General features: G+C 39.7%; 1 protein-coding gene across 3 annotated transcripts in view; it reads left to right on the forward strand.

Moving 5' to 3' along the window:
- The window catches only part of LOC109916905 (tyrosine-protein phosphatase non-receptor type 3-like), a 225,860-nt gene that overhangs the window by 34,107 nt on the left and 165,595 nt on the right, over positions 1-26,158 (forward strand). For all 3 annotated transcript variants that reach the window (XM_048614858.1, XM_048614873.1, XM_048614879.1), the window contains exon 2: positions 15,197-15,351. In XM_048614858.1, coding sequence (XP_048470815.1) covers positions 15,214-15,351 — 138 coding nt within the window. In that variant the 5' untranslated portion in view covers positions 15,197-15,213. The remainder of the gene's footprint in view (positions 1-15,196; positions 15,352-26,158) is intronic.

Here is a 26,158-nt window from a genome sequence, read left to right on the forward strand (position 1 = left end):
ATAGACCACAAAATAAAATGAAGAATTGCAGATGCCAGAAATCTGAAACAAAAGCAGAAATTGCGAGAGAAACTCAGCAGGTCTGAATGCATTTATATAGAGAGAGAGAGAGACTGCTGACTTGCTGCAGCAATTTATTTTTGTTGGTAGAGTCCATTATAGTTATAAGATGAGATAAAATATTGTTTAGAGGAGGCTTGTGTGGAGCACAAGTTTTCATAATCAAGTTGAGCTGAACAGCCTGTTTTTGTGTTCTATATTCTGTGTTACTTCGCTCTGTTTTAATTTGGGTTTTTTGTGGCCCACTTTTTGTCCCACTCGTCGTTGTGCCCACACTCTCATATACTTATTCCCTCAAGCATTTTTTCTTTCTTTCACTTTCCTTCCTTTGGTTTCCTTCTATGAATATATTCCAGTATTTAATTTACAGAATAGATGTTTTCATGTAATCAACAATGAGTCTCTTATACTTGTATTTTTGTCCAGTTTAAAAAAAAGAAATGTAATATAGAGTAGTGTGTGAGCTGATGCATTTTAGAAGGAATGATGAGGAGACGCCATACAAACTAATTTGGTACAATTTTTAAAGTGTGTTGCAAGAACTAACCTAATGGTTCACACATTGGAATTATTGGCGGAACAAATCCAGAACGTAGAAAAGAAATTGATGGAAAAACTCAGCAGGTCTCGCAGTGTCTGGGGAGAGAAATCAAAGTTAGCGGTTCAGGTTGAGTGACCCTTCCTCATAACTGTTTTTGTTTATGATTTACATCATCCACAGTTCTTTCAGTTTTTATTTAAGAAATAGTTGAAAGCCATAGGGACTGTTGAACGTGTTTTACCATTCAGTCGGATCATAGCTAACTTCTAAGTCAACTCCACATGCCATTATTCCCGTAGTGTCCAATATCTAGTGAACTCAGTCTCGAATGTATTCATGGAATGAGCACCATTACTCTCTGAGCAATGAATTCCAAAGGTTCCAAACCATCAGCATGAAGAAATTTCTCCTCATTTCAGTCCTAAATGGCGACCCTTTATCCTGAATCTCTGACCACCACTCAGTTCTAAACCTTAGCTATATGAAAGAGGCTTTCAGCTGCTACCCTGTAAAACCCTCTAAGAATTTTATATGTATCAATGCGATTACTTCTCATTCTTCTTAACCCCAGAGAAAAAGACCTATTCAACTCGATCTCTCCTAGTGGAACAACTTTATCATCCCAGGAAACTATTGAGGCTTCAAAGAGTATTATAAAGCATGGGGGATCCCAGACTTTGTAAAGAGAGGCATCAGTTGGATATTATGACCAACAAAGGGCATCAAACTTTAGGAAAGATATCAAGTCCTTGGAGAGAGTGCAGAGCAAACTTAACAGAATGGCACCAAGGCTGTGAGATTTCAGGTGTGCTGGTGGGCTAGCGAAGTTGCCTCTGTTCTCCTTTAGAGCAGAAACTGCTACAGTGACATTTAATAGAGATGTTTGAAACCATGAAGATTTTGAGGGCCAATTTGGAATCTGTTCAGAATATACTTTTGTCTTGGGAGGGATGCAAATTTAAGACTACTATTTCTCCAATCGCAGGAAGGATGAGGGTTGTTTTGCAGTGAGATGTGATGATCTGGAATGCTAACCTTAAAATAAAAACAAAATCAAAATTAAATATCTATAAAGAGTGAGATATCTACTCAAAAAGGAAAAAAAGCAAAATAACTGGACTCCGGGAAAATAACACCTCAGGAAAACCCAAAGGACTTTGCATCCTGTCAAGTAGTTTGTTTTTGATGCATAGTTGTTGTTGTCATTATTTTTAGTATATCTTCGCACTTTTTTTTGTCCTTTGTAGAATGGTGAGAAGATGGTAGAAGGATTCCCAGGCTAGTTATCAGTCTTTTTAACTGTGTCAAAGACATTCGGGTCCACAAGCCCTGGTATAGGACTTGAATCTGGAATTTTTAGCCCAGGTGCAGGAACATTTTCATTTTGTCACAGACCAAAATAGTAGCCAATCTGTGCACAGCTAGTTCCGACAAAAACCAATTAAACAATCAAGTCATCTGTTATCAGTGTTAGAAGACAGTTAATGTATTGACCCCCTTTCAAATAGTATTGTGGGATATTTTAAGTACACTTGAGAAGGTTAACTGAGCCGAGGTTTAATGTCTTTTCGAAAGGTGGCACCTATGTGCTTGTAGCATTTCCTCAACATTCATTGAAATGCCAGTCTAGATTACATGCCAAATCTCTGGAATGGGACTTGAACCTACGATCTTCTAACTCAACCAAGTGTGTTACTACTGAACCAAAGATGACACTTTTCTGTTCCACTGCTCTGTTTTCTTTTGCTAAGTTGATTTGTCATCAATTCATTGATGCATTATATTCCTTATTACTTTCATAAGGGCCTGAAAACCTTTGGAAATCAGATTTGATGTTAAGTTTGTCTGGAACTTTAGATTGACTGCTTTATGTATTCTGCTTCAGATAAAATCTACAAAGTTCTTTCACAGCTTTTCTACAAACAGAATGTTGAAGCATTGGTGCAACTGTGTAGAAGGCTGTTAAATTATGTGAATGCTTGAGCCAATAAGGACTATTTTACCTTGGAAAAATATACTATGGAGAACTGGCAAAATCTTCAAAATTAAGAAGGAGATTGAAAATAAGTGTGGTGTAAAACTATTCCCACTTATGGTTGAGCCCAGAGCAAAGGGGCATAAAGATAAATAATTTTAGGCAGATTTCTTTTGTACAGGTGAGAATGTGGAACTAATTGGCATGTACAGTGATTGAAGTAGTATTGATACATTTAAGAGAAGGCTTGACGCATAACAGAGAAAATATATGGATCAAGACCTGGGTGGAAATATGTAATTAAATTGGAGGAGGCTTTCATGGAGTATAAGTAGTAGTGTCCCAACTAAACCAGTTGGACCTAATGCCCTGTTTCTATTCTGTAGTAACTGTACAACCATGTTTTCTGACTTAAGCTATTTCACTATTGAATTAATTACTTCGAAGAATTCTAGTAGATTCTTAAGGTATGACCTATTCTTGTACTGCACTAACTAAGCCATTTGATACCTGTGCTTTGGCAAATGTTCATTTCTGGCATTTCTAGAATGTTTGTTTGTTTGTTTTTGAGCATTTTCTCCAGGGTTTTACTGAACTCCGTTTAAAATTATTGTGTATTTGTTTGTCTCCAATTGTCCAAACCAATGATGGAACTGTATAAACTCTCAGCCAAAGCATTACTAAATTCAGCATTTTTGTTTTGTTATGATTCCATAATATGTTCTATCATATCTAGGAGCCTTACAGGTAGTTAGTCCTTTCATTTTCTGCACAACATTTTACTAAATTTAATGTGTCTCACCCATTTCATTCATCTATATTCCTCTTGAATAAATATAGAGATGAAGAATGTGTTCAAAATCTCTGCCATATTCTGATCTCCTGTAATTGTTTTACTTAATTTATCTTTTAACAGACCTCCTGTTCTACCATTTCCATGCTTAGCACACTTTTAGATTTTTTATGGCTCTGTCATTTACCTACCAAAAACCATATTGATACTTTTTGCAATCTGAAGATCTAAAATGCTGATGTACTCAAATACTGTGTATATAGAAATACCTCTAGATTTCTACTTGTGGAATTGTATGACTATTTTGATTCTGATACATTTTTCATATTGATTTTCAGTGTTAATTGCTAGAAAGTTAATTATATGGGTTCATTGAATTTGTTTTGTCTTTCTGGTTCCTAAAATCTTCACCAGAGACTGGTTTCCAGAGTTGCAGGTGAAGGATCAACAAGTAAAAGTAGGTTTTGCTACAAGGTATTTGTACGCTGTCTACATTATAATTGGATTTGATCCATCTGGCAGTGGCTGTAAAATATTAAGTTTGTGTACCTACCATAAAGCTATCTTTTTAGTCATGCGGACAGGAAATCAGGAGAATGTGAAAGTATGTGCTAAACATGTGGCGTAGTCAGAAAGATACTTGATCTCTTGCCTTGTTTGTGATTCACATTAAGCCTGGCTGCATTTCTTTCGGAGAACAGGTTTGTCGCAATCCAATTTAATCACATGCACAAAATATTAGGTTCACTAAGACAAATGTGTGGTGTGGAGTTCTATAAATTGTTAATTAAGATATGTGCTCATAATTGATCTTTCCGTTGACATATTTTGTCTTATCTTTACGCGTTTTCATTTAAGGCAAGGCAAGTGGTAGCATGCAATTTCAGTTTTTAAGTGCAGTCTTGAGATTATGCAATGCATGTATGCCTATGTATTTCTTTCCACAAGGCCATTTTTACTCAACAGTTGCTGGTCACAGGATAAAACTGGGTGAGTTAGAACCACAGTAAATCTTTAGAAATTTTCCTCGTGCTCTCATGCCGGGAACCTTGTATACGTCTTTTAGATCCTACTGTTTTTTTTTTGCATTACTTTAAAAGGTTAGGTATTCTGTTTGACTGTTTCATGGTTGGGCCAGGGAGAGGTAGAAGAACAAATAATTCAACCTTGTATTTAAATGCAAAAGTGTTATTTTACTGGCAGATTCATGCTTCTTCATCATGCAATATGAACAAATTTGAAATGTATGTACTCCATTTGTCCCGTCCCATGAAGCAAGAACGTGGGAACTTTGAGAAGAGTGTGATCTTAGAATCACAGCAAAGTTATTAAGCAGAAGGAGCCATTTGGCCCATCTGCATCGGCTCATTAACCAAGGATTGTTACCTAACGCCAGCCTCCTTTTTCCCCATCATTCCATACCCTAACTACTTGCTGAGTGAAAATATATTTCCTCACTACACCTTTGCTTCTCCTGCAGATCACTTTCAAATCTATGCCCTTTTGTTTTTGTTCCTTTCATGAGTAGGCACAGCTTCTACCTATTCTATTCAGCCTGCTTGTGAAGTTTAAAGCCCACATCAAATGTTGTCTTGGCCTTCTCTCCAAGGAGAGCAGTCTCAACTTCTTCAATCTATCCTCATAACTGAAGCTCTTCATCTACGGAACCATTTTGTGGAATTGCTTCTGCAGTACATTCACATTCTTCCTACAATGTGACGTCCAGAACTATAACCAGTCCTCCAGCTGAGATCTACCAAACAATTTATACAAGTTCAAGTACAACGCATTTGCCACCTATTGCCCACTCCACCAATTTGTCTGTCATTCTGGAGTTCTGCACTATCCTTGCAGTTTAGAGTTCTTTCAAGTTGTCAGAAATATTAATAGTGCTTTTGATGAATATTTAGAATGTGGTTTTATAACTTTTATACTGAACTCTTAATTTTGAACACTGGTCTTGCATTGGATCATCTGTGTGGTTGCAAGCTATTTCAATGGTGACTATTTTTCAGTGGATGACCACCTCCCCATATTTTCAAATGAACAGTGAAGCATTTAGTTCCTTTAGCATACACCCTTATTCAAAGAGACCATAACTAATCGGTGGTGAAATTCCATACTGTCTTTGCCCCATATCCTTTAAAATATATTTGGCCAACAAAATTCTATGCATTTTAGTTCTAAAATTCGCAATTATTTTAACACCGATCATTATTTTCAGAAGAGAGTTCCAAGCATACACCACTCTGTGGAAGAAAGTATTTCCCAATTTCATGCCTGGAAGGCCTGGGCTGCAATGTTTTGACTATGCCACGTAGCCCTGGATTCCCTGACTAGCAGAAATAGTTTGTGTTAGTCTGCTGTAATTGGCATATAAACAGTAAAAGTGGTTAAAGGAGAAGGGGCCGATCAGAGGTCAAAAAGAAGATTTTCTGCCAGAGGCAGGGGTCATGTATGAAATAGTAAATGTTTATGTCCCTCTTTATGAAAGAGGAGGATGCTGCCAGGGCAATGGTGAAAGGGGAAGAAATCTTGTCATGAGAAGAGTTCAAAATTAGTCAAGAAGTCTTGAATAGACTTTGGCACTTAAAGTTAACAAGGTACTGAGACTGGATGAGAGGCATCCAAGGATTTTGAAGGAAGTGAGTGTAGAAATTGAGGCACTGGCCATAACATTTTAGCATTCCCTGGACTCCAGGGAGGTTCCAGAAGGCTAGAAAATTACCAATGTTACACAGTATTCAAAATAATTTGTAAAGCTAATCCCAGCAATTACAAACCAATTAGTTTAATTTTGGTAGCGGAGAAACTTATGAAAACAATTACTCCGGAAAGAATCAGTGGTCATGTCGAAAAAGATGGGTTGATTAGGAAGCCTTAGCAAAGATGAAATCATATTTTACTAAAATGTTACAGTTCTCGAAAGATGTAACAAAATGTGTAACAGTTTAAAACATGGTATAGATGAATTTCCAGAAAGCATTTGATACAGTGCTTCACAGTAGACTTGATCAAATTTGTAGGTCATGGTATGAAAGGAACAGTGGCAACGTGGTTATAGGATTGGTTGAATGATATAAAACAAGAGATTAATGGTCAATGGTATTTTTCAGGATAGAGAAAAGTTTGTAGTGGAGATCCACGGGTCAGTATTGAGAACCTTACATTTCCTGATGTATGTTAATGATCTGGGTCTTGGCGTGCAGAGGACAATTTCCAAGTTCGCAGATGTCACTAAATTTGGACGAATTGTAAGCACTGAGGGGGATGGTGTGGAACTCCAAAAGGTAATCGACAGGTTGATTGAGTGGGCGGATAGGTGGCAGATGAGGCTGAATGCAGAGAAATGGAAGTGATGCACTGGTTGGAAGACCATTAAAATAATATATAAAATAGAGGGTATAATTCCAAAAGATGTGCAGGAGCAGGAGGACCCGGTGTATATGTGCACAGATCATTAAGTGGCAGAACAGGTGGAGAGAGCAGTAAATAAAATGTAGCACTCTCGGCTTTATTGGAGACAGAGTGCAAGAACAAGGAGATGATGTTATATTTGAACAAGACACTTGTTAAACCACAGCTGGAGTTTTGAGTGCAATGTGGATGCCACATTATAAGAAATATGTGAATGCAGTGGAGTGCAGAAGTGATTTACTAGTATGGTTCAAGGTGTGAGAAATTTCAGCTTTGAGGATAGATTGAAGAAGTTGAGACTGTTCTCCCTGGTGGGAATTTGAATGGAGATCAGATTGAGGTCTTAAAAATCATGAGAGCACTGGATAAAGTAGATAGGATGAAGTTGTTTCCGCTCATAAAAGAAACGAGAATGAGAGGGCATAGATTTTAAAGTGACGTGCAAATGAAACGAGTGATGAGGAAAAAAACACTTTCTCACAAAGATAGGATATTGAATACACTACCTGGAAATGTGGTGGAAGCAGGTTGAATTGAGGCATTCGAGAGGATTTTTTAAAGGTTTGTAAGGTGTGCAGGAATATGGGGTAAAGGTTGGGGATTGGCATTAGATAATAGAACTAGTGCATACATGATGGGCCAAATGGCCACTTCCTGCACTGTAATAATTCTGTGATTCTGTAAACTGTTCTGGCTAATATCTTGAAGAAATCACCCCTTAACCTTTTATATTCCAGAAATTGGAGTCCCAGTTTATGTAATCTCCCTTTATAGCTTAACCCTTAGAGTCCAGCTACCATTTTAGTAATCTACCAGCCCAGACCTGTTTACAGTACACAGGTATGGTCTAACCAGATCTTTATGTATTTGAACCGTGACTCCTATCTCTTACATTCTAGACAACTAGAATATAACAGCTAGCATTCCATCTACCCTTTTGAATACTTTTTGTTGCAAATCATATAATTTAAATGATCTGTGTATCTAGATTGCTAAATGTCTCAGAACTTTCACTGTTTCTAGCTTTTCACCATTTGGAAAGTAACTTTTATGCTGTTTTTACATCAAAGAATGACTTCTAGTTTGTGTACATTGAAGTACATTTGATGTAGTTTTTTTTCCATTTAATTAAACCCAACAGTATTTCTTTGTAACGTTATGCTTCTGTCTACATTGCTTGCAATACTGTCTTTCTTAGTGTCATTGTCAAAATTGGATATGTGGGTTTCCTGTTCTATTATGTAAGCCATTAACAAATATAATAAGTAGTTGAGACCCGAATATGGAACCTTATGGGACACCACTAATCACACCATGCCAATCAGAGTACTTACCAGTTATACCTTTGCATTCTTCCACGTAGCCAGTTTCCCAATCATGTTGATTATTTGCATTCAACTCCATGAAGTTTAACTTTAATTGTCTTTGACAGAAATTATCAAATTCTTCTGGAAATTCACAAATAACATTCATAGACATTTTCCTGTCCACTTTTTTTTGTGTCCCCTCTTCAGAACATGTAATCAAATTCAGCAAGCATTCCCTACCCTTTGAAAGTTCATGCTGTCTGTTATCAGCTGAAAGTTTTTGAGGTGTTCTGGCACTCTATATTTAATTATAAATTCCAGCTGCTTGACGAGAACAGATATTGAACTAATTTTTCTTCATTCATGTGACGTGTGTGCTGCCGGCCAGACCAGCATTTATTACCCATCTCTAGTTGCCCTTGAGAAAGTGGTGGTGGGCTGTCTTGTTGAACTGCTAGAGTACATTTGGTATCGGTGCCCTGCAATGTTGTTTGGGAGAGAGTTCCACAGTTTTAACCCAACAACTTTAAAGGAAGGGTGATGCATTTCTGGGTCAGAATGATGACTAACATGGAGGGGAACTTGCAGGTGACGGTGTTCCCATATATCTGCTGTTCTTGTATTTCTAGGTGGATAGAGGTCATAGGTTTGGAAGGGGCTGTCTAAGCAGTGTAGGTGAATTTCTGCTGTGTAGATAGTCTTAGAGATGTACAGCACTGAAACAGACCCTTCGGACCAACTTGTCCATGCCAACCAGATAGCCAAAGTAAATCTAATCCCACTTGCCAGCATTTGGCCCATATCCCTCTAAATCCTTCCTACTCATATACCCATCCAGATGCCTTATAAATGTTGTAATTGTACCAGCCTCCACCACTTCCTCTGGCAGCTCGTTCCATACACGCACCACCCTCTGTGAAAAAGTTGCCCATCAGGTCCCTGTTAAATTTTTCCCCTCTCACCTTAAACCTATGCTCTCCAGTTTTGGACTCCCCCCCCCCCCCCCCCCCCCAACCAATCCCGGGGAAAAGACCTTGTCTATTTACCCTATCCATGCTTCTCATGATTTTATAAACTTCTACAACATCAGCTTCTGATGCTCCAGGGAAAATAGCCTCAGCCTATTTAGCCTCTCCGTATAGCTCAAACCCTCCAACCCTGGCAACGTTCTTGTAAATCTCTTCTAAGCCCTTTCAAGTTTCATAGCATTACACTGCTGCTACTGAGTTTCAGTGGTGGAGTGAATGAATGTTTATGGATGTGATACTAATCAGGAGAGTTGTTTGTCCTGGATAATGTCAAGCTGCTTGACTGTTGTTAATGTTGTGCCATCCAGGCAAGTGGGAAGTATTCTATCACATGCATGATTTGTGCCTTGTAGATGCTAGACAGGCTGTGCTGAATCAGGAGACAAGTTGCCCTTTGGAGGATTCCTAACCTCTGACCTGCTATATTAACAATAATATGGCTAGTCTGGTTCGGTTTTTGGTCAAGGGTAACCCGTAGGATGTTGGCAGTGGGAGATTTTATTTTTCTTCATTAATGGGACTTGGACGTCACTGGCTGGCAAGTATTTATTGTTTGTCCCTAGTTGCCCTTGAGAAGGTGGTGGTGAACTGCCACCTTAAGCCACTGCATAATGCTGTAGGTTGACCCACAATTCCCTGATTCCCTTAGAGAGAGAATTCCAGGATTTTGACCCAGTGGCATTTAGAGATGATAATGCTATTGAATATCATAGGCTCATGGTTAGATTCTCTCATTGAAAATGATCATGGCCTAGCACTTAAGTGCTGTGAACATTACTTGCTGTTTGTCAGCAGATTTCTTTGCCAGTGTTTGACATGATGCACGGGATTTGGAAGCATGGGAGCTGGAGTCAATGCTGAAGACTATCAGGGCAACTCTGTCCTGAATGTGGACAGGAGCCTGTGCTGGGTTTGTTCTGTCATTGGGACAGATCATTCCCACGGTCAGTGGTGGTGTTATCCAGGATATTGTCTGTAGGGTATGATTTTGTGAAGCTGTTACTTGACTAGTCTGTGAGATAGCTGTCTTGATTGTGGGACTTGCCTCCCAGATCCTGATGAGAACTTTAACACTATGTCCTTGGTTGACCATCCATTCATTCCCTTTTGTTTTTGAAACCTCTTAACAGTTTGATACAACTGAGTAATTTAAGAGTGCATTTAAAGTCAACCAAATTACTGTGTCTGGACTCCGGACCAGTTAAGATTGGTGGTGAGGAAGCGGTAGAATTTTCGAGGCAATGAGAGACAAAGCCTGTAGGGTTTGGGAAATAAGATTCCTTGTGTCCTCAATCTGTCGCTGACTGTTAAATTACATAAGTTTTGGTCTCTTTCAAAACCTGATAGTCCCTCTTTTTCAGAAAACTTCTTAGCCACTTTGTTGGGTCATTGCGCAGTATGTTGTAATTAATGGTGGAACAGTGGTCTTGGTGTTGACCTATTTTGTAATGAGAACTTTCTTGAAAAACTAGACGAGATATGTCTGAGGAATCTTTTTGTGTATCCTCTTTCTGTCTTAATACAGTGAATAGTGCAAAAACTGATTGAAATCTTATTGCTTTGTGCATATACAACAAAAATGCATTAACTGTGACCTCAACAGTTCGCAGAAGGACTAAGAAAAGAGTCCCTGAAAACTAAAGTATAGCAGTTAAAAGTCAAAAAGTAGCTCAAGAAAATTTCAAGAAACACCCTTGGAAATGAACTATTTTTACACTCGAATAATCCTTAAGTTTAATTAACTTTGCAGACACTAATGATATTCATTCAGTGTTCTCACCTTTTAAAACTGTGGGATGGAAACCATCTGGTCCTGGGTGTTTGCCATTTTTGTTCCCATGAATTACTTCATTGCTGTTATATTACTTACATTTTTTGGAGTCCCTGTCCTTGATTCAGTAATAGTTTCCTTGCGATGTCTGGCATACTGTCCTCTACTGTAAATACTGACAGAAAGTAATTATTCAACATGTTTGTTATTCCTTGTTTTGATTGACAACCTCACCATTATCACTTTAAGGCATTCACATTTTTTCTGTCCATCCTCTTTTCCCTAATGTTGTTTTAAAAATGTTTTGTGATAATTTTTGATGTTGCTTGCTAGTTTCTTTTCATACTTCCTTTCTATAACTCAAGTTATTAGTTTTGTCACCTTTTGCTGCTTTTTGTATTTTTCTCATTCACCAGAATCTATGCTTTTAGCTTTACATTTTTGTATGTTTTTTTTTAGCTTTGTTAGACAGTTTGATTTTTCTGTACCTGCCTTGCATAATCACCTTCATATGCTCAATATCTCCAGTAATGATCCTCTCTTGTTTATCTCCACGAAAGCATCGGTAAGTCAACTTCCATATGCTGTTTTTGTCTGCCAACATCATTGATTCAAGGAGTGCTTGTCTGCATGATGTCAGAACTTGGATGAGTTAGCTGTTTGGAACCTAGCAACAGGAAGAGGAAGCACCTATTCTATTTGGCTCCCATTTGTACCTACAAACTTTTAGCTTTAATTTCATTAACCTGCCTGGTTGAACTTGTAGTATGCTCATGCATTGCTTTTAACCTCTAATTACAACCTGCTAGGATCTCTACTGTATACCTCCAGAGCATTGGCCCAGTTCCTCATGCACTGTTATACTCTTTTGCAGCTAAAATCTTGGCTTCATTTCTGTAGATGGAATTATCTTCAAAAACGATGCTAGACTTTGGTCTCTGGTTATTTCATTGCAGGTGTTTCTGTGGTTGTTGTTCATAAATGTTAGCAGCTGTGAATTAGGAAGCAACTTCACTGTCAAAAACAGCATTAAGTAACAAAATTTTGGGTATCTGCTTTGACTGTAATGTGAAATGTCTAATTAGAATTATGTGAATGGAGTACTGGGGGATAAAAAGATTACTATTTACTTTGTGCTTTCCATGATCTAGGATGTTCCAACGCATTTTATATTCAATAAAATATTTTCAAGTTGTCTTTGTTTTGAGGAGCTCTTGTCAAACAGCAGGTAGCATTCCTGTCTCTGAACCAGAAACACCAGGTTCAAATCCCACGCTGGAAATTGATATCCAACAAAAATGTGTTGACAATGCAGTCAGACAGGTTGAATGTCAACATGTAGGTCCTTCAAGTACATGTCAATGTCAGGCACTAAGAGCAGGAGCAAGTCCTAGTCAACCAGTTGATGGAAAGAACTTGGAGCCTCTGCTTCTTGGCTCCAGACTATAACATGCTCTAACAGCATACACTTTTTACAAGCAACTTGTATTCATTGGACTGCTAATGTGAATCAGACTGGGATGAAGATCCTGGGATGGATTCAGGACTTGCCTCCTTGCCTGGCCTGTGGTGGGGGTGAATATTGTAATGCAGGAAACCTGATATCCAATTTGAGAGAGCATGCTGTCTTTGTTTCTGTAGCCCAGTGTTCCCTCTTTCAATTATTCCTTTGCATTATATGGTCTCTATATTTCTAAACACAAGTTTTCTTGATTTTTGTTTCGTTCACTCACAAGATGAGGGTGTTGCTGGCTAGGCCAGCATTCATTGCCCATCCCAAATGACTAGAGGACAGTTGAGAATCAACCACATTGCTGAGGGTCTGGAGTTGCATGTAGGTCAGACCAGGTGAGAATGGCAGATTTCCTTCCCTGAAAGGCGTTAGTGAACCAGATTGTCAATTGTCAGAAAAACCATGGTTTCATGGTCATCAGATTCTTAATTCCAATACAAATTCCACCATCTGCCATGGTAGATTCAAACCCAAGTTCCTAGAACATTAGTTTCTGGGTTAATAGTCTAGCGATAATACCCCTTATATACTACAGAGTCAAGACCAACAGAGATTTTTGATGATAGAATGATTTAAAAATTTTTTTAAAGACATTATTCCTTTTGGGATTAGGACATCGTTAGCAAGGTCAGCAATTGTTCATCCCTAATTACCTTTAAGCTAAGTGGCTTAGTAGGCCATTTTAGAAGACAATTAAGAATTTTTTAATTTCATCATAGAACATTTGCATCACGAGCATGGCCAGCATTTGTTGTGTACTCCTAATTGCCCTTGAAAGTGTCCTTGAGATGGTAGGAGTGAACAACCTTTGAGCTGTTGGATTCAAGTAGTGTAATAAAATCTAAAGTGGTGTTAGGAAGATAGTTTTAAGGTTCCTATACAATGACCATGAGAAATGCACATGCAGTTCTAAGACAGAATGGTTTGGCTTGGAGAGGAATTTGCAGGTGTTCATGTTCCCATGCATCTGCTGCCCTTGTCCTTCAAGGTGCTTCCAGTATTGAGTTTAGAAGGTGAAGATAAAGGAGTCTTGTTGAGTTGCTGTAGTGCATTTGTATACAATACACACATCTGCTACTGTATGCCGGTGGTGGAAGGTGTAAATGATTGAGGTCATGCTTGGTCTGCTAAACAAGCAGACTACTCTGGCCTGGGTAGTGTTGAGCTTCTAGAACATTATTGGAACTGCTCTCATCCAAACGAACAGAGAGTACTTCATCATTCGTCTAACTTATGTCTTGTTGCTCACTGCCAAATTCCTGCTCTTCTGGCCACCATTTGCATCATCTAGAGTCAGAGGTAATCCCATAATGTTGATGGTGGGAGATTCAGCAATGATAATGCTGTTGAATGTCAAGCTACTTAAATTGTCTCTAATTGGAGAAGATCATTGCCTGGTACTTGTGTGATGCAAATGTTACTTGCCACTTGTCAACCAAAGCTTGCACATTTGCCCAGGTCATTCTGCATTTGAAATGGACTGCTTCAGTGTCTGAAGTATCTCGAATGGTGCTGAACATTATGCACTCCTCAGCAAATATCTCCCCTTTAACAACCTTGCATCCATCATAAGGTCAATGAAGCAGCTGAAGATTGTTGGGCCTAGGAAACTGTGCTGAGCTACCCTGCAGAGATGTCCTAGAGCTGAAGTGACTGACCTCCAGGAACTACAACCATCGTCTTTTATGCTGGATATGATTCCAACCAGTCAAGAGTTTCTTCCAATTCTCATTGATTCCAGTTTTGCTAAGGCTCCTTAAAGTTATACTTGGTCAAATGCTGCCTTGAGTCAAAGGCTGTCACTCTCACTTCACCTCTGGAATTCAGCTCTTTTGCTCATGGTTAGACCAAAGCTGTAATGAGGTTAGGAGCAGGGTGGCCTGGCAGAATCCAACCTGTGCATCAGTGAGCAAGCTATTACTAAGTTAGTAGTGTTTTATAGCACTGTTCAGGACCCATTCTATCACTCTGCTGATGATTGAGTGTAGACTGTTGGGACAGCAATTGGCCAGATAGGATTTGTAATGCTTTTTATGGACAGAGCATATCTGGCTGGCTTTCTGTATTGCCAGTTGGGTACGGGTGTTGTAGTTCAACCATGTTGCTGTGGATCTAGAGTCATATGTTGGTGAGACCAGGTAAGGATGACCGATTTCCTTCCCTAATTTGTGGATCAGATAAGTACTTAAAATAATAAATGATATTTGATAGTGGTAACTACTGGAACTAGCTTTCAACATCAGACTTTTGTTAGTTTAAATTTAAATTCCATCAGCTGCCAAGGTGAGAATTGTACCCATGTTCCCGAAGCATTTGCCTAGGCCCTTGGATTTCTAGCCTAGTGACATTTACCATTAATGCGCTGTTAGCCCAAATGATATCTATGTGCCTTGATTCAATGATTCTCCTTCCCAAACATTCCACCCCCACCCCCACCCCCAACCCAACCTGAAAACTACATATTGACTTCCCTAACACGCTATTACAAGAAGTTGGGGTGTGTGTGTGTGTGTGTGTGTGTGTATGTATGTATCTATCAATTATCATAATTTGCATTGGCTGTGCTACAATTACTAAATACCTTCAAAGGTTAGGCAAAACAGCATTTAACAGCTCAGCGTTCATTTATACGTTCAATGGGATAGTATTATTGATTGCATAGCTTCAGATATCTGATGTCTATTCAGTACAAATGAAATTATGATCTAAAGGAAGTTAATTCAGCATTGATAACTTGATTCGAATTTATTTCATTTGCACCTTTGGCTTTAATCTTAATATTTTTATTTAGGTGTTGGAAGGATAGTGATGACATCACGATTTCGTGTGCTGGGTGGGAGAACAAACCACACACGTGCTTTTGAAATACCAAGAGACAAGCATCGGTCAGAGATCATCTGTAATGTCCAGTTCCTTGATGGAAATTTGCAGAGCTTCAAAGTTAATGTAAGTTGATATGCTTTATATTTGTAACTGCTGGGTCTGTTGATTTACTCTTAGAATATTGTAACTGAGTGAAAACTTAAATGCCTGATCTTGACTAAGCCATGTTAAATTTGTGACATGCAGAGAATGACAAGCAAGCCTTTGACATATTCCGTTTATATTAGTATGTAATCTTAACGTGTGTATTGATCATGAGTATTCCTATTCTGCTGCCTCAATTCACAACACCCATTGTCATCGTAAAATTTACATGGCAAATTCATTAATTTTGTAGAAAATACACTGTGCAAATATCATAATAATATGCAGCCACCAAATTGGAATCACCTTCAGCCTTGCTACTTTACCAACACTGCCTTGTCTTGCACCTCTTTACCAAAAGATGTCATTGTCTAGGACTGGTGTTATCTTAGTTCAGTTTACATACTTCGTAATGGCATGATGTCACAGAATCCAATATGCTGTGCTCTATTGCTATTGTCATATGCTCAACCACTTTATGAATTGTCTTTCTGTGGGTAAAGCTATGAAGTTGTGAATTATTTTTAATCATCCTGGAATGATACACCTGTAGGGCAGGAAGGACCTGAACTTGGTCCTCCCTTGTAAAGAGGTAGGGACACTACCACTGAGTTACAAGGCCCTCATAATAAAGCATACTTGGTAATGGGAACCTATGAACAGAATGTAGCTGAACATAAATTTTTAATGCATTTTGCATAATAAAGGTAGAGGATGTGTGCAGCCATAATTGTGCAATGTTATTCTCTTTTCAAAGAAGGTCAAATTCAGGAAAGTTGAGATCAGCTGATTACTATACTCCTAGCCACATTTGCCACATCGTGTTGATAAATTGGTGTGTATGTGTTCAAGTGCAATGTTTCAGGACTGAATTAATTGCACCAGCTAGTGGGAATAGAAGATTGTGATACAGTGCTCATGGCAAGGACTTTTGCAGCATAGTGTTAGTGTCCCTACTTCTGAGCCTGGGTTCAAGTCCCATCTGCTCCAGTGGATCTGAAATGTTGATTTTCAAAAAAACTATAACCTCTTCAGTGTTGTAGAATTCTCTGAATAGTCAGCAAACCAGGCAACCACAGACTGAAGGTACCTTTTTGAGGGATATTGTGGGCAGTGGTAGTGTCCCTTCTGAGCCAGGAAGCCCAGGTTCAAGTCCTGCCTGCTCTAAAAATGTGCAGTAACATCTCTGAATATGTTGATTTAGAAAGTATTTAATGGTAACATTACTGGAGTAATAATCCAGAGGCTAAGACAAGTTGTAGAGGTTCGGTTCCAACCATGATTGTTTGTAGCATTTAAATTCAATTAGTTAGAAAAATAATCTAGAATTGAAAGCTAATCATGGTAGTAATATCCATGAAACAATCATCAATTGTCATAAAAATTTATGGAGGGATGATTCACAAGACATGGGTAACCAGTGTTGACCTTGCCAGTGATAGCCACCTCCCATGAAATAAGCAAATGTAAACAAAGTCAACCCATTTGCAAAATGTTGTGGTGTTTTGTACGTACCGCTCATGATATGGCAGAACATCAGAGCCATAATAGTTAGTGCCAACAACTAAGAAAGTGCCGCTGATTGTTGCGGTATATGAGAGAGACCACAGAAGCAAGAGAAGGCCATTCAGTCTTTTCCTCAGTTGAATTAAATGACAGATCTGTTTCTCAAACAGCTCCCTCATTTTCATTTCATAAAGAATACCTTTGCTTAACACACACACACACACACACACACACACACACACACACACACACACACACACACACACACACACACACACACACACACACACACACACACACACACACACACACACATATTTCTCCTTCTTGAAGTTTTAATTGATTAGCATGAACAGATTCTTGCAGAGGAGAGTTCAGAATATTCACTACCATTAATGTGAAGAAGTTCCTCTCGGAATCATTCCTGAACAAAATAAAAGCTAAGATGCCAGAAATACTCATTGGGTGAAGACTGCATCTGTGGAAAGACAGAGAAAAACAGAGTTAATATTTCAGGTCAGCAACATTCTAGCAGAATATCTGAATGGTTGGTTTTGTTTTGCTCCGGCTTGGATGTTGAAGTTCCAAGAGGAACAGTACCTGGATTTCCTCACCCAATTTTAATGGAAGCTTCCCTTTCAGTAGCTGCTGAAGACCCCGATTGGCACGTGTCCATTTGAATCCAGCCCAGTCCCCACCAACAATTTCCATTAAGGGAGTATTCCGAGATGTGTTTGCGGGGGAAGCTAGATGGTGAAAATTTAGAGCCACTTGCAGGGCTTTTATTTCCACAGAACTGAGTGCTAATGTCTTCCCACACAATAAATTCCACAAGTCCAAAAAGCCCAGGGGAAGAAATGAAGACATCAATGAAGGCTCGGAGACCGCTTTGTGGAGCATCTACGCTCGGTTCGCGACAAACGACTGCACCTCCCAGTCACAAATCACTTCAACTCCCCCTCCCACTCCCTGGGTGACATGTCCATCCTGGGCCGCCTCCCGTGTCACAACGATGCCACCTGGAAACTGGAGGAACAGCACCTCCTATTCCACCTTGGAACCCAACAACCCAATGGTCTCAATGTGGAATTTACGAGCTTCAAAATGTCATCCCAAGACCAGTCCCTGCCTCCTTGACCTGTCTGTCTTCTCTCCTACCTATCTCCTCCTCCCATCTCACTGACCAACCCCCACCCCCACTTCCTACCTGCACTCCCCAGCAGCTTCATCCCTGCCTCCTTGACCTGTCCATCTGCCCTCCCACCTACCCGCCCCTCCCTCCTCACTGACCAACTCCCTACCTGCACTCACCTTTACTAGCTTCATCCTTGCCTCCTTGACCTGTCCGTCTTTTCTCCACCTATCTGCTCCACTATCCACCTTCTATCACCGCCTCCCCCTCTCTGTATTTATTTCAGAGCCGCCTTCCCCTCCCCCATCTCTGAAGAAGGGTCCAGCTTTCTGGCTTCTCTGCTGCCTAGCCTGCTGTGTTCATCCAGCTCCACACCTTGTTATCTCGGACTCCAGCATCGGCAGTTCCTACTATCTCTGCTATTACACACTACTAGAGCAGGTGGGACTTGAACCCAATGTACTTATTCGGAGGTAAAAACACTATCACTGTGCCACAAGAGCCTCTCCCTTCCAGTTTGCATTATTGAACAAACAGGTGAATTGATCAGTAGTGGCCTGCAGTGAAGCATGCATGATTTATTGGATTATCCAACATGTTAGAGATTTAACTCATTGCACCTTTGACAGCCTGAAGGCTAACATTGACCAGAGCCTTAACTGAAGCAGCGTCCTTATGCCCGGGCTCTTTGATACAATCTAATCCCACTTTCTCGTCCTTGGTCTACAGCCCAGTAGGTTATATCACTTCACGGGCATGTCCAAGTAATTTTTAAATGTAATGAGGATTTCTGCCTCTGCCAGCCTTTTCACAGGCAGTGAGTTCCAACCCTGTTGGTGCAGCCTCGATGAAAAGTTTTCTCAACGATTGCACTCTAATCCCTTTGAAAAATACTTGAAATATATTCCCATTTGGTGTTGCGCTGTCTCTGCTAAAGGAAATTTGGTCCTTGCTACCCATTCTACCGAAGACCCTCATAATTTTATAGTTCCATTAATCCCCTCAACTTTCTTTTGATTCAACAAAAATTATCCAATCTTTCCTCGTACCTACATAAAAAAATCCATTCTTAGCAACACCTTAATAAATCTCCTCTATACTCCCTCTATTATATTCACATCCTTTGCACATTGTGGTGACCAGACACTAGTTGTCAGAATAGTGTTTTATTTGGTTCTAGAGTAAACCAATTCGAAAGCAAAAATCTTCAGAGCTAGAAATCTGACATAAAACAAGCACAGTTAAAGTTTCAAGTCTTTAACTTTCCATTGGTTCTTCTGTTTCAAAATCTCAATTGTTAAGGAAAAGAATCCCACATATTTCCTTGACCCTAAACCTCACTATTATATATTGTTCTCTTGCCTTATTTTTCCCTCTGAAATGCGTTGACTCTCACCTCCATGGAGTTGGAGAAACTTTTGAAAATGTATTGCTGAAAGAAACGACATCTTCTCAATGCTCACTCAGCGATAGTAAGAACTGCCGATGGTGGAGTCAGAGATAACAGTGTGGAGCTGGAAGAGCACAGCTGGCCAGGCAGAATCAGAGGAGCAGGGAAGGTGACATTTTGGGTCGGGACCCATCTTCAGAAAATCTTGTCAATGCTTTTTTTTCCACTCATAAGAACGTAAGAAATAGGAACAGCAGTGGGCCATCTGGCCTGTCGAGCCTGTTCCATCATTCAATAAGATCATAGCTGATCTTTTCATGGGCTCAGCCCCACTTACTCACCTGCTCACCATAACCCTTAATTCCTTTACTGTTCAAAAATCTATCTATCTTTGCCTTAAAAGCATTCAATGAGGTAGCCTGAACTGCTTCACTGGGCAGGGAATTCCACAGATTCACAGTCATTTGGGTGAAGTGGTTCCTCCTCAACTCAGTCCAAAATCTGCTCCCCCTTATTTTGAGGCTATGCCCCGTAGTTCTAGTTTCACCCACCAGTCGAAACAACCTCCCTGCTTCTATCTTATCTATTCCCTTCATAATTTTGTTACTATAAGATCCCTCCCTCATTCCTCTAAATTCCGATGAGTATAGTTCCAATCTACTCAATCTCAATAAGGAGAATTTGCAAGAAATGCCAAAATAACGGGAAAAGAACATTATATCCTATGAGAGGACAGTGCTGATTGGCAAATGGACTCTATGGAAGTATAGCCCTGGAGAATGCACCAGTTAATGATACCTGATACTTAACTGTCAAGCTTTGTTTACAGTTTAAACTAGGCAGGTTGACAGATTGCTGAAGATGTTACCCTGTAAACTGGGTCAGAGACGGGCTGTCACTTACTTTGTTGAGTTGAAACAGCTGATGAGCCCAATCTTGCAGCCCATGGAACTACAGGAATCCCAACACATATCTTAACCAGTGAAGATGGTTTTGTAGTAGACAGTAGTGGCGAACCCCTAGCTCGTTTCTCAACTAGGGCATTAATTATAAGAAGCTTACTTGAAAGCACCATTTCAAAGGTGAATTTAAGCACAGGACAGAGCCCATTAAGACATATAAAGAAATCCTTACCTGCAGCCATCAATTCAAACAGAACAAATATTAAAAATATGCAAGGTTTGGGAGGTTTTGTCGTTCCTTCGAAGGCATGCTTCTCATATAACCTACCAAAAATATTTGTGAAAGCTGACCTTGGCTGGGATCACATAGAAACACCATCCATTTGGACATGCATGGTATTTTTAAAACGAAACTCAACTATGGGAGTTGGTGAATTCAAAATTTTAATGCAAATTGCTCCACATAATGGTGGCAGGTCTGGACCATTATGGTGTAATGCTGTAGTGAAAATGTCTATGGCCTCCTTGAGTGACAGACTGATGAATAGCCTAACCGTGCCATATGTATATGTGGGCACTATTATTATCAATATGCACATCTTATTATGGTCTTTGTAAACATGAAAGAATCCTTTGCCATGTATGTGGAAAAGCTGCTCATAACTGGTTGCAGTAATTCACCCAATCATTTGGCCAGTCTATGTTGTACAGTACTACTTATAGATAAGGTAGGGAATAAAGGGATATCACTTCTATGTCTTGGGAAGTCTGTACGTATGTGGATGCAGTGAACCCTATCGTATATATCACCTTGCGCAAGACCAGCAAAGATAATGAAGAATGGTGTCCATTTTATTGACCTAGTTATGCTGGTTGAGGATGCCTATTCTGGCTCCTTTGTCAGGTTTACTGATATGTATGTCCAAGTTGGCCTTAAGACTGCTCAATACAGCCAGATATTCATGTTGTGTGGGGAAATGGGCCTAATAGTTCAAACTCCCACAGTATATATGCACTACATCAGGCAGGCACACTGCCATATTTTCAGTGGTCACTGGCTTTTGACAGGATAGTGGAGTGGTAGAGCAATTCAAAGTCAGCAATACCTCTTCCCATTTGTTGTGCGATGAAAATGTACCAGAAATGACACTCCATGCTTTCAGAGAGAACACAGAGTTTATTACCTGTTTATTGGTGATGTTGATTGCATTGCTAAAACACTTCCACCAAATTTATATCCATTACCTGTCACCCAGTATGATCAGACAGCCTTGCATGAAAGCAACCTGAAAAATTGTTTGCTGAATTCATACATGAGTAATGGCTCTGGTTGCTGCTGGTTAATGGTAAAGTTCATCCTCACAGCTCATTGCATCTATGTACGCATGAGCTGCCGAGGCACCTGAAAGTCATGTCCTTTTACACTCTGTTAGCTCTGAATTGTTCCACAAAAAGTTTGATACTGCTAACCTAATTTCCAAAGTACCACTCGAGCAATGCGTAGACATTTAGGCTGCAACATGATGTCTTGGTGATCTGGACCTGCCACCATCACATGAATCAATATCATTAAACTTATAGACGTGGCAACTTGCATAGTTGTGTTCAGTTTTAATAACACTGTGGATGCTCGGATAGATGATCTTGTTAATGAGATTTCTGCTAAGCCCAGCTCTTGTAAACATATTTGTTGGGCAGTGTGCGAGAAACTCGTCTTTGATGGAATAACACTTAATTTCCGAGACCTTGTATATTTCTAATATGTGGTTGTATCTGTATCATGAACTAAAAATCATAACAATTGCAGACTTAAGGGTGAAAAGCAGGTTAGTGATTTGCTCTTTCAGAAAGCTAGCACAGACATGACAGGCCAAATGCTTCCTTTTGTGCAGTAATAATTCTGTAATTCTTGAGATTGATATGAATGTATTTGCATTCGTAACAGTACTAGCATACTCATCTGTTTTGAGAGAAATCCAAATCCTCAAGGATAGTAGTCACATTTGCCATGACAAACTATAATTTATATTCCTGCATCTTCCCAAAGCATCTAACTAAAGAGCTATTAATCTGGCTGTAACCACTAATTTCACTTGCTTTAGGTGTGGTGCTATTTGATATTTCGAGTGTAACAACCCAACAGCTGATACTAACAGTTGACTTCATTACATCATAGCTATTAAACAGAAATCAAGTATTCCCTCCCTCTGGGAGTTTTCAGGCCTGCAAACAAATTTAAACATTGAGTGGCAGATGGAGCTTAATTTAGATAAATGTGAGGTGCTGCATTTTGGAAAGGGAAATCAGGGTAGGACTTATACACTTAATGGTAAGGTCTTGGAGTGTTTCTGAACAAAGAGACCTTAGGGTGCAGGTTCGTAGTTCCTTGAAAGCGGAGTCCCAGGTGGCCAGGATAATGAAGAAGGCGTTAGGTATGCTTGCCTTTATTGCTCAGTGCATTGAGTATAGGCATTAGGAGGTCATATTGCAGCTGCACAGGAATTAGTTAGGCCACTTTTGGAACACTGCATGCAATTCTCATCTCCTTGCTATAGGAAGGATATTATGAAACTTGAAAGGGTTCAGAAAAGATTTACAAGGATGTTGCCAGGGCTGGAGGGCTTGTGCAATTGGGAGAGGCTGGATGGGCTGGGGCTAAATTCCCTGGAGCGTCGGAGGCTGAGGGGTGACCTTGTAGAAGTTTATAAAATCATGAGGGACATGGAAAGGGTATATAGACCAGGTTTTTTCCCCAGGGTAGGGGAGTCCAAAACTAGAGGTTTAAGGTGAGAGGGGAAAGATTTAAAAGGGACCTAAGGGGCAACTTTTTCCATATGTATGGAATGAGCTGCCAGAGGAAGTGGTGGAGGCTGGTACAATTACAACATTTAAAAAGCATCTGGATGGGTTTTTGAATAGGAAGGGTTTAGACGGATATGTGCCAAATGCTAGAAAATGGGACTGGATTAATTTTGGATATCTAGTCAGCATGGACAAGTTGGGCCAAAGGGTCTGTTTCAATGCTGTACAGCTCCGATTCTAACTTCTTAATAATAAGTAACATATACAATATAAATTTTTTTTAAAAGTTAGCGATTTGCTTTGTTTTCTGATCCCTAATGGTCTCTTTCCCTATTCTCAGGCCATGCTCAGCATGCTAGAACATACCGCTATGGTCTTCTAACTTTTTACTCCCAATATCCGTGCAAGTTTTGTGACTAGGTTTGATTTATTGGCCATTGCACCAATGTTTTATGCGCACCTGCTTGCATTGCCTGTCTGATTCACTGCTACCGGGTCAGGCTGTGCACCTCAAATTTGCTCCCTGCCACTGGGTGTAACTCTTTATCAACAGGTATTCCAATACCATGTGATTGAAACACTGATGGATAATCCAAAGGAAAGCAATGAGCAATTTTCTTCTGTTGGTCAAGGCTTTGCCTCAACAGCAGACGCAATGGGCTCTCTTGATGTAAGGATTTGCTTCATCTCCTTGTTTCTTTACTCAAGCTTTTCACAGGGCATGTAACAATTGATTCTTCAGTGGAAAACATTTTTGTTGAGCAAGCAGGACCTCATTATAGACCTAGATTTGATAGGAAGCATCAGAATCCTCCTACTTTTGTATTATCTTCACTAAAAGCAGAAACATTTTTTTTTTCCTGCCTTTGCAAGCGTATCAAATTCTAGTATTCTCGAGCATATTATTTTAAATTTGGCTGGAGTACACAAGGTACTTATTTAAAAGCTTTCCTTCAGCTTGGATCTTATCTGATATAAGCAGCTGTGTTCTCTTACCCCTGGTTGGCGTAAAACGAAGATTCCATGATTCTGAGAATGGTCATCTGGTCTTCAGACATTTGGATGAGGACCTTAACAGCTGAATGCCTCTGGGAGATCATCAAGAGTCTGCTCGCCTGCTTTCAGCTTCTGAATGACCTTTAGTTATTATTTACTAGATAATAATAAACTAGTTGCAGTTATTTAGTGATTTGGGAAATAACAGATAAGGATAAGGATACATTTTATTCACTATTTTTCATTTCCCCCAAAGGGGGAAACATTGTGTCCTATCCTGGATATCAAGGCCTCAAAGAAATGTTCAAAGTTATACTGCTTTAAGTCATTCAGCTGGTGTGCTTAGGAGACCATGACTAATTTCATAATCCCCTACTTTTCTATTACAGTTGTTTAGCCAAATATTGTCAAATTTCCTGCATGCACTTCAAGTAGAAAAAGGAAATAGTTTTATAATTTTTATACCTATTCTTTGTATACTCATCTGTGTTTGGGGAAAATACTATTGGAACAGATAAGTCTATTCAGGGATATAGAACATAGTAACTCTCAGGAATGTTGCATCCTTAATTGATGGTTGAAGAAAATTGTTTTGCTATTGAATCAAATATTTTGTACTGTGCTAGTCAACCCCAATATAATGTTGGACTGAGCCTATTACACTGACTGGAGGTAAAGAAAACTCTAGAATCATTGTCCATTGAAAGTTGACGTCCATCAATGACCGTTTTATCCTCCCCCTTCTGAATTCATGATATTGTGATTTGTAAATCCTGTTACCAGTAAATTTATTTCTGTGCTGGAATGCACTGTCTCACTATTTTTGGGTAAGGTTTATGAAAATATAAATATTTTGACTACTCATTATGTCTTTGAAATCCAGATAACAATGTATGGGAAGTGTTACAACCAGACAAATTGCCTGTAGATGGGATAGTTGAATTTAATTGCTGATCTGTAGTGAGTGCGAAAGGTGAATTTAGAACTTGTGTAAGGAAGTTTTTTAATACAAAGAATGATCAATGCATGGAATAAACAGTAATTTCGTGGGAATTGAATGATCCATTTTTTTGAATTGGTAAATTAAGATAAGCTCAATGTCTTGCTTTATCTATATTTATCTTGTGACCTCATGAGCTGTAATAAATATTGAATAACTTTGAGTATAGGAGTTGGGACATCATGTTGACGTTGTACAGGACATTGGTGAGGCCACTTTTGGAGTACTAATCTGAATTGATTTTATTGTCACATTTTACAGTAAGAATACAATTAAATATAATGAAAAGCTTTCATTTGTTGCCATGAAACGGCACCATTTTGGATAATGTAAGAATAAGGGAGGAAATAAAGAGAAAAATATAGCTTGAAGAGAGTCTATCAGTCCTGAGCCAGCTGATCACTGTCAGTGATGCCTGCGCCACCATCCCTCCTCCACTGCTTCGTCTACACCGGAACCCAACCAACATTGAAGTTGACAATCCTCGGGTGCCATCTTGGCCACTGGGCCAATACTCCATCGTCGCCTTCGCTGGACCAACCAACATCAGAGTGGCGTCTCTCATGTTGTCATGATGCCCTTCTGTCACCGCTTTGCCGCCACTAGCGCAGGACCCAACCAACAACAAAGCCGCTGATCCTCAGGTGCCATCTTTTGTGCTAGGCCTACCTCGCCAATGTCACATCTGGCAATGTAGCACCTGCTGATTCCAGGCCCAGTGCTTGCTCCAGAAAAGTAAGTATAGGCTCACACTCCTCCACCCTGTGCCCACATGAGGTCTGCACGCTGGGCTCTCACTGCTGCCAATATTGTCCAAGCTCAGGACAAGGTAAGTCAGTTCTTTTAAGAAAAAGAGATGAAAACAGGAAGAAAAAAACAAAAACAAGTGTTTGGAGCAGACGAGCTCTGACATAGGAGCCATATGCCACCGCCATCTTCGACTCGTAAGAACCTGTACTGTGTACAGTTCTGAGATAACAAGGTGTAGAGCTGGATGAACACAGCAGGCCAAGCAGCATCAGAGGAGCAGGAAGGCTGACGTTTCAGGCCTAGACCCT

This window comes from Rhincodon typus, chromosome 2, assembly GCF_021869965.1.
Source record: "Rhincodon typus isolate 14 chromosome 2, sRhiTyp1.1, whole genome shotgun sequence".
NCBI lineage: Eukaryota > Metazoa > Chordata > Chondrichthyes > Orectolobiformes > Rhincodontidae > Rhincodon > Rhincodon typus.